At 45.8% G+C, this 13548-nt stretch overlaps 1 protein-coding gene across 4 annotated transcripts in view; it reads left to right on the forward strand.

Moving 5' to 3' along the window:
• The window catches only part of cux1b (cut-like homeobox 1b), a 52979-nt gene that overhangs the window by 7266 nt on the left and 32165 nt on the right, over positions 1–13548 (forward strand). For all 4 annotated transcript variants that reach the window (XM_029843908.1, XM_029843909.1, XM_011608357.2 and 1 more), the window contains exons 2-3: positions 7681–7791; positions 11519–11566. In XM_029843908.1, coding sequence (XP_029699768.1) covers positions 7681–7791; positions 11519–11566 — 159 coding nt within the window. The remainder of the gene's footprint in view (positions 1–7680; positions 7792–11518; positions 11567–13548) is intronic.

Below are 13548 nucleotides of genomic sequence, written 5' to 3' on the forward strand. Positions count from 1 at the left end.
AACTTGTTGTGTGCAAAATACTCTCCATAATTAAAGGTATTCTCCTCTGCTCATGCACTGCAGCAAAATGTCACTACGAAGCCTCCAGTTTACTGTACCTTACTCAGCCCTGCAGCCGGCCAGCTCGTCTTTAAAAGCGAGAGTTGTTCTCCTGAGAAAGGGGGAAGGGGGCTTGTGTTTAGTAGACACTGGCTCATCCGCTGACTGCTGTCTGACCCTGAGTTCAGCAGCACGGTTATTAATAGGCCCAGAGGCCTCCACTCGTAGGAGGCCCTCTGATCAGATCCAGATGTGCGGGATGAGAGAGGACAATTCAAAGTTGGACTGTCTGCGTTTCACACGAAGGGGAAGGTGGGGCGACGGCGTTTGTGGCGACCGATAAAGGGTGGAGGAGGGGTCGGGGAGGGACGAGAGACTTTTCCCCAGCAGGAGTGTGTGTGTTTTGTGAGCCTTTGTCTTCTTGTCTGTGTGGTTTTTTCCCCCCCTTTTATTGCACCCTCTGCCCTAAGAACAAAATACCATTAAAACGTATGGCATCACCATGGCGACCATAATAACTACCTATAAAACAGCGTGTAAACTGTGAAATAAGACAAACAGAGCAGAACAACCCTGGCTGGCCGGCTGGCTGGCTGAATGACTGCCTTCCGCCATAAAACTATTTGAGAGCAGACTGAAGGAATGCCTCGGAGGCTGCTGTGGCTGTCACGACACATGAAAGGATTAGGCTCTGTGTTTTATCTCCTCTTTATCTGATGGTAATGGATAAGCTGAGTGTAGCCTATCATCTGACGCTTGGGCTGGGGGGTTTTGATGTTTTAGTAGGGTGACGGTTTGTTGAGTTGACCGCTTTGGTCTATTGATTGCTGTTTGATGGTTTTGATATGTAGGCTGTGTGGAACAGGTCAAGTCTTTTATGCAGTGAAGGCTCCAAATAGCTTTTAGCTGTCCTTCACTCCCCTCCATTACTCAAGTGGTTCGTTTGATGTTTGTATGAATCAATAGACAGAGCCTGAGCTTTTACACATGCCCTATCCTACTTTTCACAAAACTCGCCTCTTCCTTCATCGTGTTGGCTTTATATAATATTCTCTCAGTGCAGAATAAACGATATAATTACCCTCCATTACATAGCCTACTGCCAGCTAATTATTCAGTCATTACTGTAAGGATTAGCTATGCCCATTCTCTCTCCCGCTGTTTGTCTTTTCCTCTTTTAAAGTGGCGTAAGCAGAGCAGAAAACTCGTTCCCATAAAGGCTGAGTAAGACTTGGCCACAGGACACGCTACGTTGACAACCACAAGTGTCAGAATCGGACAGAAAGCGAGGGCGCGCTAGATGACGACGACAGTATAAAATGGAAATATTAATTTCCAGATTATGTTAATGTAATTGGGCACTTGGATGCTTGGCTTTGATTCCGAGGTCAAACAAACATGTTACTTTAATCTTCCAGATGTGTCATGTCGAGAAAATGACCAAATGTGACGCGAAGGGAAAAGAGCGGCGAAAAAAATCATTCTACGTTACAGGGCCTGAAAGTCGTGCATCTACCGTAGCGTGACGGGGAGGACGGTGGAATGTAGGTGTCTGTAGCGTAGCAGTATTAGCAGAACATGAGATCCTGTCACTAGCAATGATGCTACCTGTATGTTCAGTCATGTAAGCTAGCGATGTTTAGCATTACCGGGGTCTTTGGGATCCAGTCTTGTAATGCGTGTGTGCTTTAGGGCCTGGAGATCCCCACTCTCCTCTTAGACTTGATTAATCCCTATCACCCCTCTCCGCGACCACAGTTTCCATTTTTTAGTCCATATCTGCGCCCTCATCCCCCCCCAATCTCCTCTTTCTGGCACAGAATGGCTTCCTTGCAGAATGGAGGCATTAATTCAGGGATGAGAGGTGTGATATTCTCTCTCTCATTCTCTCTATCGGTGCTCTGTTTGTAATGCGTGGCCTTTATCGTAGCTGAAACAGCTCACTACCCTCTGATCCTATCTCGGATCTCAATATCCGAGCCGTTCCACCCTGTAAACGCAGGGATGAAAAATCTTGCCCTTTCACCACTGCGTTGCACCCTAGCATATCGCCATACTGCTTTCCTCCTATTGCAGCCTCCTCACCATCGCTGTGCGACACAGGCCTGCAGCTAAATTCTAACTCTGCCAAGCAATACCAAGCGAGTGTCACCTCTTTTATGCCCGAAACCATCTTAGGCTCATTATATGTGTGTTTAGGCTCAGCCTTGGCTTCTCTGGCCCCTTATCCAACCTGAAGTTGGCTTGAAAGGGGGAAAAAAATAATGACGAGCTCTTCAGTAAGCTTCAAGAGAGTTCAGGCGCGGATGTTGGGGAGATAAAACAACAGCCGGTCTCTCAGTAGAGAAACGAGGATCAATACAAACGAGGCTGTGGTGTAAAAAGGCTGTTTTTGATCCAGGATTGCGTCAGCCTTACTGAGGTGAGTCTTGACAGCTCCTGTGCTGTTGGTAGATATGGATCTGTGTTTAAAAAAAGGAGCAAAATGCTCAGGGACCACAAGCGTCTTGTTAGACTTTAGAGGGTTGTAGGCTTACCCCCTGCCCCTCAACTGTTGTGCACACAAACACAGATGTACACAGTTGCATAACACCCCCCCCACCGCCACCCCACACATTCACACACGCGCTTTGGTTGTCAGTTAAACTATTGAGCTAGATAGCGGTTAAGTAAATTTGGAGGATAAGCAAAAACAGAGATTCGGGAGGAAGTAACTCGCGTGCTCAAACTGTATGTGGCTTTAGAGCGCGGGTTGTGCTGGCACGTTGAAAGTTGTGCGCTGTGCTATGTCGGCGTAGGAAGGTAGACGGGCAGCCTGCGTCGTAGTCTCTTATCTGTGCTGCTGTTGTGTTTTGAGGGGGCGTGCCTGTGATCTGCCATCGTGTACTCTGTTGGTGGAGCGAGCGCGGCTGTCGCTTCCCAACTGAGCTGCCACCCCATGACGCCGACCCCGCACGGTAGGTCTGGCACGCCGAACACTCGGGCGCACAGCACGCTAGAGACTGCAAAGGGATGCGAGGGTGGTGTTTTTAAACCGTGGCTCTCGCTTCCCGACTGAGCTGCCACCCCACGACACCAAAACCCCCCACATGGTAGGTTTGGCACGCCGAACACTCGGGTGCGTAGAGTTTCAAGACCTGTATGGGGATGTGAGGGCGGAGTTTGCTGATTTTAGATAAGACGTCTACCCAGACACCTTTGCTGTTTACTATTATATCCGTATAGCGTATTTAAATATGTCAGCAGGATGAAAGCAAAGACATTGTCTATGCCAGCCTTGTTAGCTTCATAAGCATTTAGTGGCTGGGCTAAAGCGTGTGTCACAATTGAGCGAGCGAGCGTGCTATTTGAAGTAAATCCCGCACGTTGTTCGCTCCTCCTCCTCTCCCGATCACCGTGGCGGCGCAGACGACAGCTGCAGCCGGATTGACTTCATAGTGTGTACATAACAATAACTTTGTTGTCATTCCAGCAGCCTATCTGTCTCGGCATCGTCGGAGCGTGAGGGCATTAGGAATTCCATGAAGTTTTGATACCTCAATTAAAGTGCGTCTGTCTCCTGTTATCTCATTTAGCCGGTAGTCGATATGATTGGCGTAATCAGACATGCCTGATTGGAGCCTCCCATTTAATTAATCAGCCTCACTGTATCATCACCTGTGGCTCATTAGAGTAATTAGAGTGAATTAGCCAGATAGAAGGCTCTCTCTGCCTGCAAATGAATGGAAGGAATTTCATTAAGAGAGAGAGAAACACACACACACACACACACACACACACCTTGGGTCAGATGACCAGTTGTAATAGGATTTGTTTATCCGTGACCGTCATCTGTGAATAGTGTTATTTCCACAGGAGCAGGATGGAGTGAGTCTTAGCTCCTAGCTGCAAACATCGCTCGGCCTGCCAAAATCCGCCGGGCAAACTCGTTACCCGACTTTTTCTTTTGAAAGCAGGCTCAGAAGTCTTGCGGAAAGCTCAGGCTCCCCGAGATACTTCAGCAGTGCCCACGTGCATTCATGTGAGAGCGCACGCATGCGGAGCCGTGTGCGGGAGGCGTCTTGGCCAAGTCGGTGTTGAAGTCTCTCTAGGGAGTGTTGGCAATCTGTTCCAATCGTCTTTACAGCTGACCAGACGACCGAATGAACCGGGACAGGGGCCGCTGCTGTGGGCCCATCCAGCCAAGCCAAGCAAGGCTGTTGGAGCAATCACACAGACATTACGGCTCACTTAATGCTTCCCTGCACTCACCATATTCTCTCGGCCGCTAACAGCGCACAGCTAACCAGCCTTAGCCGAGCGTAACAGTGAAGTTAATGTGAACGGTTTAATAAATTAACATACCGGTAGATTTGGCTTTTTGGAAAGCCCACCATACCAAACTCAGGCCAGGTCGTGCTGTTCATGTCAGAAACCTGAAAGAGAGGACTCGAACTTACATACTCACCCATGTGGTTTAGGCTTCTGCAGGCAAACATCAAGACAAGAACTGACGCGCTTTCTGTGCCGTCACTTATATTTCTTTGATTACATTTAATGAGTCTTTAACTGGAAAGTTACATTAGTTTGCTTTAAAGACTTTGACAGACATTTTAAACTGATTGGTTTATGACGACAGTCAGTGATGTTACACATGCCAGATGGTCCATTTCCCTGCAGATTAGTCTTTCTTAATTTAATGTTTCGAGCGTTCATCTCTGTCTTTTAATGTAATGAAGCTGGTAACGTGGTTGCGTTTGTTTGATTCTTTTCGAGACTTTGAAAATCAAATGGTTGCAGATGAGTATTTTTCAAACATTTAGCATATTGCTAATTTTGTTGTCCCGCAACACATCCAGAAACGACGCAGTTCAGTCTAGTTTATGTCACTTTTGGGGCTTAAATATGTCAACTGTGTGTGGCTGACGTGCACTTCTTAGGTAAGGGGTAGAAGTGGTCTTTGGTGGCCTGTAAGGTTTGATGCGTGTGAACAAACGGTCGCCAGCAGGGATTGTGGATTTGCGGTTGCTACGCTCCATCAGCACGATGGGCACAGAGGCCAACCCCAGCGTCTGCTGACGGGGGCAAAGGGTACGGTCCATTGTCCAAAACCGACTGTGTCATTTTGGGGACACTGCCCACAATTAATTACCCATTTGGCGTCCGATCAGTCATCTCCCGTTGTGGTGTTCATTTAGTTTTGGAGTATTTTTTGGAGAAAGAGATTGGGCAGGATCTAGTGGCCGGGGATCTATAGGGTATGTTTGGAGACGCCTATTTAATATGCAAGACTATTATGTCCTCAGAATCTGTCCATGTCGTTGTCTGCTCTTCATTTAAAGGGAGCCATATGTCCTCTACTTTGATGATGATTTTGGAAAGAAGCTTAAAAATACCCCTGATTTTTAGTCTTTAAAAGATTGTGCAAAGTAAGCCTTAAGGCAGACTGTATTTAGATTAAAATCTGCCAGCGACTAATATATGTTGTTAATATCATTAAACGGCTCGGCCTTCAATTCTTGTTCCTGTATCTAATCTCTACCAATATAATAATTACACCTCTGTTCGTGATCTAGAGCATTCATCTCGACAATTAATTTAACCTGATTAAAATGTATTAGGTTGGTTCTTTCATCAAGCGGTGCACAAGCCTCTGCACACGCTCGAATTGACTAACAGATAGTGCAGCTGCTCCATGGCCACGGGCAGACCCTGCTGCCACATTAACTGCTCCACGGCCAGACAGCGCCAGCAAATCAGCTTTACTTATTTAGTTTTACATTTTAGAGTCCTGAGCTACTGCAGAAAAATCCATAACAGAGGACAGTTAGCCATCTTTAATGGTTTATGTTTAAAAGAAGATCTTGGCTGGCCGGGGAATTCAACTAAACAGTGTTTGGGGTGCCTCCTAATTAGTACTCGATCACATTGTGTCTGTAGAGGGTTGCGTTGGGTGTGTTGGGGGGGGGGGCGATTTAGGTTGGTGGGCTGCTGTGTGCGTGAGTGTGTTTTGGGACCTTGTCAGCAGCCTGAGCCACAAGGGCCCCCGTGGAAATGTGTGTATTAAATGATTAGTGTGTTAGTTAGCATAACGGCCCTTCAGCAGCGTTTAATCACTCTCGGGGGTGGGCGGCCTCACAGGAGGTGGATGGGGCGGGTGGCGCCGGAGTAAGGGGAAAAGAGATTTAAATGGTGGTGAAGTGCTGCTGGATGGATGTGTCCGTAGACGATCCGCGCTAGCACGGCGGGGAAAAGGATGGTACGGAAAGGAGGGGGAGGGGGGGGGGGGCGAGTGTGACAGAAGGCAAGAATCCAACAGAAACATAATTCAGCAGCACTTAGCAATGAGCAGTGAGAGATAGTATCTGAACAAGGTGTGAACAACTGGTTAAAGTCAGCGTCTGGCCCATCACCATAAATAAATTAGCTATTAATACGAATGTGACATAAAGTCGTCCCAGGCTGAGCCAACAACGCCGCTGCTGTTGATAATTGTGCTGCCGTTTGTCCTGAGCATTGTGAATGTGCTTCTCCCGTCTCCTCGTGCTGCTGCTGCACACTGGCAATGTTAATGTTTAACTTTCAGTAAAAATTTAGTAATTATCTCCTCACCGCTGTGCCACTGTATGGGGGCCTGGAATGTTTGAGTGTTGCAAGTCTCCTAGCCCAGAACCACTTTTCTATTCTCGAAACCTTTTGATGACTGCACACATCTGCATGCTGATATTGCAAGTTCCTGATCTTGTACAAATGTGAACTCGGCACAATGAGAAAAGCCCACATTTTGACAAAAAAAATTTATACATAAGAAATAACAAAACTGCACGATAAGGATTTTTCCCCCTTGCTGCCACTATAAACGGGTAATTAGTTGCTCCAGGTGGTTGAGACTGATAAGATTTGCCTTTTACTCGCACGTTGGATCCGGGATCATAATCAAAACTTTGACAAACCTTCACTGCGTGTCATAATAAAGATTTTAAGGGGACGTAAGACATTAACTGCACTGAAACCTCAGGTCTTATCACCGCGCTCTGAACAGTTTGGGCCCATGGTTTTTAAAGAGGGTTTAGCCACTTTGACTCCCTTTGCGGTTTGCAAGATGTGTCTTCCTGGTGTCTTGGCTAAATAAATGAACGCTATTATGGGATAAAATTGTGTTATCATGCATCCCTTAAGAAACAAACTTGAATATGGTGCTCAAGGGCACCACAGGAGCGGTATGGATTTTTAAACATTCAAATGGTTGACCTTCATTTACTTGTGTAGAACTGCACGGAGTGGCTAAAAGCTCTGCTCCTCAGCGTTGGGACTGGGTCCCACCTGATAGGCATGTTTACTCTTTAAATACAGACTAAATATTCACATATTTAGGTCAGATTACTCCATTTATCAACAGATGCTCCTCTCTGACTTAACATCATTTAATGTAATATCTTTATTGTTATTTTCTTGCATTCCTTTCTTCCCCTGTTTTTGTTTTTGTAGTCTGTCACTAAGATTATTATGACATTTAGCTGTGACAGTGATCAGGTTCAGTGTTTATTGAGCTGAGTAACTGTACTATACATTTTTTGCTGAGCATCTGAAATAAAGTGTGGTCTAATGATCAAACATGCTGAACTTTTCTGAGCAGGTTACAACTGTCTGTTTGTGTTGTAGAAAGAACTCGATGCCACCGCCACACAGCTTGCCAACAGACAGGACGAGAGCGAACAGACCAGGAAGAAGCTAATTGACCTGAGCCGCGAATTCAAGAAAAACACACCAGAGGTGAGGAAATAAGATTTCTGTGGACACATAAGAGCGAAAAGCCACGCGCATATTGTAATCCTTTTGACAGCCGAACCGCGCCTGTGACTTCTCCACGCATCTCTTCGTAAATGTAGCAGTGATTATTTACTGAGAAAGCAGGGGAGTAGACAACGCACAGATGCACGCTTGGCTCCCAAAATAGTCCCTCCATTAGTTTCCCTGAAATCCTAAAGAGACAAAACAGAAACCCCCTCAGGAGTTTGTATTATCTGACCTAGTTTTTTTTATGCGTGCAAAAAAGTGTGGTCTGTGAATGTGTGTGTGAGAGAGAGAGAAGGAGAGAGAAGGAGAGAGAAAGAGGGAGAGTGAGCAGGAGGGGGAAAAAAAGAGTGTGATAACACTACTAAGTGGGATCAGGAGGGAATTCTGTCCTGTTCCTGTGTTCCCATCACTTCTCCTGGGAATGTTTGTTTCATCTCTGTTACCAAGGCAACACTTCTTAAACCACACAGTGAAAACAAAGTATTGTTGTTATTATTGGTAATGTCACCACAGTGAATTATTGATGGCGGTATGAATTATTTATGAACGGTGTAGACAGTGGGTAGAAAATCGTCAACTCTCGGCGGAGTCGACGGTGGGTCTGTTATAGTTACCACAGGATGAGAACTGTGACTGTTGACTTAAGCGTGCACGTGAAGGGGAATATATAACGGAGGGAACAAGCTGCATACAAAAGACGCTGATTTCACACTCATCTTTCATTTCATCGTCAAGTAAAATGACAAAGCCGGCAGAACGCATACGGAATCAAAGACATTCTCCCAAATAAAGCGTGCAGAAGTGTGCAGCCAGCAGAGGAAGACAGGCTAGATCACAGAGCGGGACACACATTCATCAGTGTAACAAGGCTGTGATTTAGGAAGGCTCCTCTGGCGTCTGTGTGGCCCCTGGCATCTCCCTGGTATGTGGAGGAGGAATCTGAGCCAGACCAAGTGAGCGACAGGATTCATTACAAGGTTATAACACACTGAATAGGAGTCGGCTCTTAAACATTTACATTTTCTATGCATCAGGGCAGCGTAACAAACAAGGTGGTTCCTTATGATCACCTTGTTCACCTTAGCAGATCTTTTTTTTTTTTTCTGTCTTGTGTGTTGGTGTGTGAGGGCGAACATGCATGTGGCATCGGTGTGTAAGGCAGCGCTGTCAGGTCTCTGTGGTCTGCACCAGTCAGTGGAGATCACAGTCACATCAGATCAGGCTGCATTAGGCTGAGCCGGAGTCCTTCTCTGATCCATTATTCAGCAACCGGGAGACTGGCCCACGTTGACTGTGTCTAGTCTGCTGTGCTGTACTCGGCATGAACTGCACTCACGGGCTGCATAATCACACACACACGCACGCACACATTCAGGCTTTTGTAGCATTTTGAAAATAGCGCAAAGAAATGCAGCGTGAAAACAAAGTTTTCATAATTCATTTGGACTGACACACTGAGTTCCTTTTGAGACTACATTTTGCCGTCCTTCCTAAAGTTGTGTGAATTATTCATCCACTTCTTAATTTCTTTTTAGTCAGTCAAGTCTTTTCCACCATGCTGTGATAAAGATGAGGGTGGGAATGGTTGTAAAATGCCCCAAAGATTGCTAGCCAGAGGCTGTGGTAGTAAACTAACTTTTGTGTGTGTGTGTGAGCATGCGCGTGCGTGCGCGCTCGTGCACTTCCACATATATATACACGGTTTTGGCTGCAGGGCAGACAGACAGCGAATGGGAGTTCCATACTCCCTGGAGGATTCCTCTGGCTGGTCTGTCTGCTGTCTGCCGGCAGCTCACACACCAGTCATCCATCTCCCGCTGCCTGGCCCCCTCCGCTTCTCTCACTACACACATAGGCACGCACGTACACACACACACGTACACAAATGGACCACGGTGTCTGTGTGCATTGTTTTGTTATGTGGTCATAAATCTTTGGGAGTTGAAAGGGCGGGGGAGTGGGGTCATCAGAGAGTTGACCAGTGGGGGTAAATGCTCAGGTTTTCAGTGAAAAGTAGTGAATTTTTGGTTTGTGCTTGTTGTTGCAGCATGCACGTGCACACGTCCATGCTTATCAAGTTACACCCGCAAAAGTTACAACTAGACAGCGTACTTGAACTCAATAACAATTTTTAAAAAAAGATGGCAGTGTGTGTAGGGGGGGGGGGGGGGGGGGGGGGGGTGTTCTTGCACGTGTGGTTTCCACCATTGCTAAACAGGGTGATTTAAAGGTAGCCTTGACTGCAGTCCTGTTTGTCTATACTGAAGTAAGTTATACTTCCTGGCTCATGGTGGATACTTCAATGTTTACATGCAGTTTCAGCTCTGCTACTTGAACACATTGAGGAAAACAGGGACCTAATATCCAGATTATGATCAAAACTAAAAATCTATTACAAAGAAGAATGTATGGAGGTCCTCTGTCCATGAATGAAAATTGATCACTAATTAGAAAATTTATAGAAGAATATAGTCAAAATCAATTGCAAGGCACAGAAATGGCTCTTAATTTGCATTTACAAAAAAGTAGAGGATTTCATTCCAGAATTGTAAACCCTGATTCGGCTTGGACTTTGGATCAGTCGCCCTCCCTTCCTCACTACAAGATTGCCAAAAATTGGAATGGCACAAATCTGTTTGCTGCTATTGACAATGGAAATGCTAATAGCTGCACACTCTGTCATCCTGAATTGATCACTGCGGCTTGCAGGAAACTCTGAATGGGGGGGTTGGAGCAGGGAGAGAATCAGGGGAGCATGACTGGAGCAGAGGTCATCATCCCCACCAGGAGAATATTGAAACGGCCCAGACAAACGGCAACAATGACCCTTGATGAGGTAACAACGGGGAAGGGTCACCGGGGTCATGACTTGTCCTCGACCCCAGTCAAGCAGGCTGTCTCGCTCCACTTGGGATTAGCCCAGTCCCAGACACTGGTTCCAGGTCAAATAGGGACACAGTCTCCTGAGCCTGCTAGCACGGGTCAAAGCTTTTACGTGCAGGTTTGTAAATGGCCGAGCCTCTGGAGCACTCGCATCTGTTGTTGCCCTACTTCACCTCTTCATCGGGCAGTTTTGTGAGTGTGCGTCTGCAAACTGCGCATTGAAACGTTGCTGTACAGAATGTCCTATTCTGCTGTGCTTTTTACTGTACGCTCCAGTTCAGTTTGTCAGGATGTAGGCTCAGCTAACAGCATGGTGATTTGCATGTTCCCCAGATACATACTCGACTGGCTATCTAATCTGAAACCGCTGAGTCGTACTGGAAAGTCATGCAATGGGACTTGTGGGAGGAAAAGTATTTGCTTTATAGTAAAAATTTGGTGTGCAGAGCCCATTTGCATTAACGGTAGGCTTTCTCTGTGACTTGTGCGCTCTTTGTCTCGCATGCACTAGTGCCTCTGGCTGGCCCAGGTGGTGCTGCACCTGTTCTGATGAGACATGCAGTCCACCAGAAGACTTCAGTGTGCAAACGTGGCATCCTCCCTAATGTCGGGTTCATCGTTCACTGGCAAATGAGTCATTATTTATTGAGTTCAGCCAGGGCGATTGCAATTCGATCGCAAGTAATTGCAAATAATTATGAAGCCACACTGTCATCTGTGTGGATTTAAACAATGTAGGCCTGTGCGGCAATAGGACGACACAAGAGTGCGTTGCAGTAATTTAACTTTGGTCTTTATTTTTTACATTTTTATTTTTCAGGAGTTGCGGAAACAGGTTGCCCCTTTGCTCAAGAGCTTCCAAGGAGAGGTGAGTAATGATAAAATACATGCAAACACCTGATATTGTAACAATGTAATAATATATCATATAATCAATAATCTGACGCTCTCAAGCATGACATTTTAACAATGTACGTTGCTAAGCCAATTCAACATTCGTTCAGATTCTTGCTCCCTCTGTTGTTTTCCTTTTCCATTTTCTCCTTAAATCATCTATTCTCACTTCCCCCATCTCCTTTTCTTTCTCTCGCCACTATCTCATTTCCCCTTGTTCCCCTCTCCCTCTTTTCTTCGCTCAGCTCTGCTCTTGATTTTCTGTCCTACTCATGAAGTCCTGTAGCCTAAGGGTGTGTTTAAATTGCATCCTGCAAAAAAAAGAGGCACCACACAACCTCTGCTCCAGCCAGTCACAACTCAGCGAATGCCATTTCCTCAGACTTTTATTTGCATGATTTTGCACTGTTATTTATTTATTTCCCTTATCTACGAACATTTTTGTTCAGTACGCTTTATTTATTTCCAGCGTAATGTTGCATCCCAGAGTTTTGTGTAATCTAACCTATATGAGGTAAATTTTGCGTTTGCTCTATATCACACTCCCACCGTTCCCCGTTATCTCCTCCTCCATCATTTTGGCCTATTTCCATCATGACTCCTCCTTTCTGGCGGCCAAGCATTTCCAGTTCACTCCCATATGTGAAAGTCGGAGGGGAGGAGTGTGGGCGGTTGGTTTTGACTGGAGCATTATTTGGGGTTGCAGTGGGTGGACATTCAGTCCAACAGTATCTTTTTTCAAACACACACATGCGAATAAATTGCACACAAACACAAACAAAATCATCTCAATGGGTAGTGACAGTGCTGCTATGCTACTGGCCATAAAACATTACAGTTTAACACTGGGTAACTTTCCATATTCTTGTGTTAGAGCAGTGACCACAGCCAGTGGTTATGTAAAAATGCTGTAATTTAAAGTGGTTTCACCATGTTTTGCTGATGAGCTGCAGTCTATTTTAAAGAATAAAAAGAGGGCAATATAATTAAGGCTTTGTCAGCTGTTTTCCACCACCCTTATGTTGACACACCTCAGTAGCTTGCACACCAGAATGCACCAAGGCTTAGTGGGTGGTCGTAGAACTGAGAAAGGCATTATCTTATGATTATTGAGATAATACTATACAACCACGCCAGCCTTACAGCAGGCCATCAATCAGTTGACTATTCAACTCTTGTGCATGCCACGACATGAGTAGATCTTAGAATGTGTAATTTTAGCCTGGCTTTGTTTGCTTACCCCCTGAGTCCTTTGATCAAGGCCAAGACACCAGCAGAAACCAGTGGGTTTTCCTTTTGGAAGTCTTACAGTAATCTATGCTCAAGTCCTTCACCTAGGAGCCCAAATCTTTACTAACTGAATGTTGATCTTGGAACAATAAAAACTTTTAGCCCTGGAACTTCAAGGTCCTGATACTCTGCTTAATCTTTGTCATTGAAAGGTGGCTGCCCGTGGGTCATAATTATTACCAATAACAGTACTATTTCTACAAGGCCTTCATTTGGTAAACAGGGTTTGTGCGTGCGTGCGTGTGTGTGTGTGTTGCATACTCACTGTTTCTTGTTGGTCCATCGATCAGATAAGCTTTTCCATTATCCAAGGCTTCAGTCTCTGCTTCCCATAGCCTGCCCTTATCAGCCTCCACTGGGGCCATACATGCACGCACACACGTGCACACATATTCACAGGTCAACTTGATGCCCTTCACACACTGTGGGTTAGATAGGGGATTGAGGCGGTGCTGAGTGATGATGGCACAAGTTGCTGACGTACGTACATAAGTGTTTGTCTGTATGGACGTGTCCAGGATACCTTTTGCGATTGCAAGCACTTTTCATCAGTAACCCACTGATAGTGGTGAGGTATCATTTGTGTCACTTCATTTATTTTGCTCGCTCTTTGTGTGTAGTGTGTGTGTGTGGGATTGGGGGGAGGGGAGCATGTAAGAACAGATG

The sequence above is a fragment of the Takifugu rubripes genome, chromosome 11 (genome assembly GCF_901000725.2).
Source record: "Takifugu rubripes chromosome 11, fTakRub1.2, whole genome shotgun sequence".
Classification (NCBI taxonomy): domain Eukaryota; kingdom Metazoa; phylum Chordata; class Actinopteri; order Tetraodontiformes; family Tetraodontidae; genus Takifugu; species Takifugu rubripes.